General features: G+C 59.1%; 1 protein-coding gene across 1 annotated transcript in view; it reads left to right on the forward strand.

The window, feature by feature from the left end:
- The window catches only part of HIVEP3 (human immunodeficiency virus type I enhancer binding protein 3), a 102,011-nt gene that overhangs the window by 95,904 nt on the left and 4,032 nt on the right, over positions 1-2,075 (forward strand). The window contains exons 7-8 of the mRNA XM_023752817.1: positions 179-290; positions 611-1,506. Coding sequence (XP_023608585.1) covers positions 179-290; positions 611-1,506 — 1,008 coding nt within the window. The remainder of the gene's footprint in view (positions 1-178; positions 291-610; positions 1,507-2,075) is intronic.

A 2,075-nucleotide genomic window follows, 5' to 3' on the forward strand; every position in this document is an offset into this window, starting at 1 on the left:
GTGCAGGAGGCAGTCAATCAATGATTCTCATCATTGATGTTTCTATCTCTTTCTCCCTCCCCCTTCCTCTCTGAAATCAATAAAAACATAAATAAATAAATAAGAAGAAACCCCGTGAGGTGAGACTATCACACTCATTTGACAAAAGGGGAGACTGAGGCACGGCAAGGTGACTTAACTTGCTCATAGGGGAGCCAGCACTGAAATACTAATGAAGAAATCAAACAACAAAAAGAGGGCTGTCGCATTTGCTGTGGTTCAGCGCCAGCCCTACTATGTACCTCACTTGGGCAAGTTACTTAATCTCCCTTCCCTGGGTTTCCTCACCTGTAACATGAAGATGAGCACAGTGCTGACCTCACGGGATTATTGGGAACTGAATGAATTAATGCCCATGAAGCCCTTAGAACTGGCCCTGGCACAAGGTAGATGCGAGGTAATTTTGTCCATTGATTATTTACAAAGTGCGCCCGTGTTTGTCAAGTCCTCATCCTCTCAGCGATCTTATGCCATTGCCATGACTATCGGCTCAGTTTTCTGACGAGGACACTGGGGCTCAGAGAGGCCCAGCTGTGAGCAGCTGTGACCGGTCTCCTGTGTTCACCCGCAGGAACCAGTGACGACCCGCTCCAGGACTCGGAAGGGCGAGAGGGCTCGGAGGCTGTGGCGGAGCACCAGTTTTCAGACCTGGAGGACTCAGACTCAGACTCAGACCTGGATGAAGACGAGGATGAGGATGAGGACGAGAGCCAGGATGAGCCGTCGGGACCATCCCCGGAGGCACCCCTGCCCTGCCCGCCGGCCACGCTGCCAGCAGACTCCTCACCCATTCGGGGCCCGCAGCCCCCAGATGCCACCTCTGGCAACCAGACCACGTGGGGCAGCTCAGTCTCGGAAGCAGGCAGTTGCTCCAGGTCCAGCCAAAGCATCCTGTGCCTCCCTCGGCTGGGGCCAGCCCTTCCGGGCCCCGTGGAGAAGGACACCAGCTCAGCCCTGAGCTCCAAGGCCTCGTCCCCGAGCAGGCCATGGTCCCCCAGCAAGGAAGCAGGCAGCCGCTCACCACTTGCCCACAAACACCCACTAACCAAAAGCGACTCTCCCCAGCGACATTCACCGGCCGGAGAGCCACAGGCCTCGGCCCTGTGCCTGCCCGGCTCCCAGATCGGCCCTCTCCCTTGTGGGTCTCCAAGACTGGAGCTGTCTCCTCTCACCCTCCGCCCCCTGGGAAGGGAACTGCCCCCTCGAGTGCATCTGCCCCCCGGACAAGAGGGTGCCAAAGACCCAGGCCCCCCCAGAGACTCGCCCACCAGGAGCCGGTCACCAGGCCAGGCCGAGTCACCACCACGGTCAGTGCTGCCAGGGAAGTGGGCCTTGGCTGGGCCGGACAGCCCCTCAGCGGCTGAGTGCGGCCCAAGCTCGGGGCTGGCCCCGTGGGCTCTCTACAGGCCCACGCCTCTACCTCACAAGCTTCTCGGCAGAAGCCCCGCGCCCTGCGCCTCCACATGGGTGAGTTCCTGCCCCGAGTGGCTGGGCCGCTCCTCCTTGATGGGTGGGGGCTGCAAGTTCGCGCCTCCCCGAGGCACCAGGCCTGGAGCCAAATAGCTCTGCCAGCTCCATGGTCACCGATAACTTAGCAAACGCTTATGGGGCACCTTCTGTGCCAGGCAGCGTGCGGTGCCTGAAACCAGTGAAGGAAGCCTCAGAAGCAGCAGAGCACGGGCTTCGGAACTGGCCTTGTGCCATTCTCCTCCCGCCCTCCCCATCCCCATCGCCGTGTTCTTTGAGCAGATGGCAGAGCTTAACCAAAGTCATCACATCTCCAGCATCACTGTCACCAGCACCTCAGAGATATCACAGCCAGCACCAGCCCTGTCTCACCCTCAGCACCGTCACTGACACCATCGCCCACCGTCTCAGCATCATTACACTGCAGCACACGATCACCACCACCTCGTCAGCCTGGTCAGTGTTGTCACATCACCGTCAGCACAGTCACCACTGTTGTCACCACCATCACCATCCTACACCGTCACTGTTACCACCATCACCATCCTACCCCACCATCACCAACCTAC

This window comes from Myotis lucifugus, unplaced genomic scaffold (assembly GCF_000147115.1).
Source record: "Myotis lucifugus unplaced genomic scaffold, Myoluc2.0 scaffold_37, whole genome shotgun sequence".
Classification (NCBI taxonomy): domain Eukaryota; kingdom Metazoa; phylum Chordata; class Mammalia; order Chiroptera; family Vespertilionidae; genus Myotis; species Myotis lucifugus.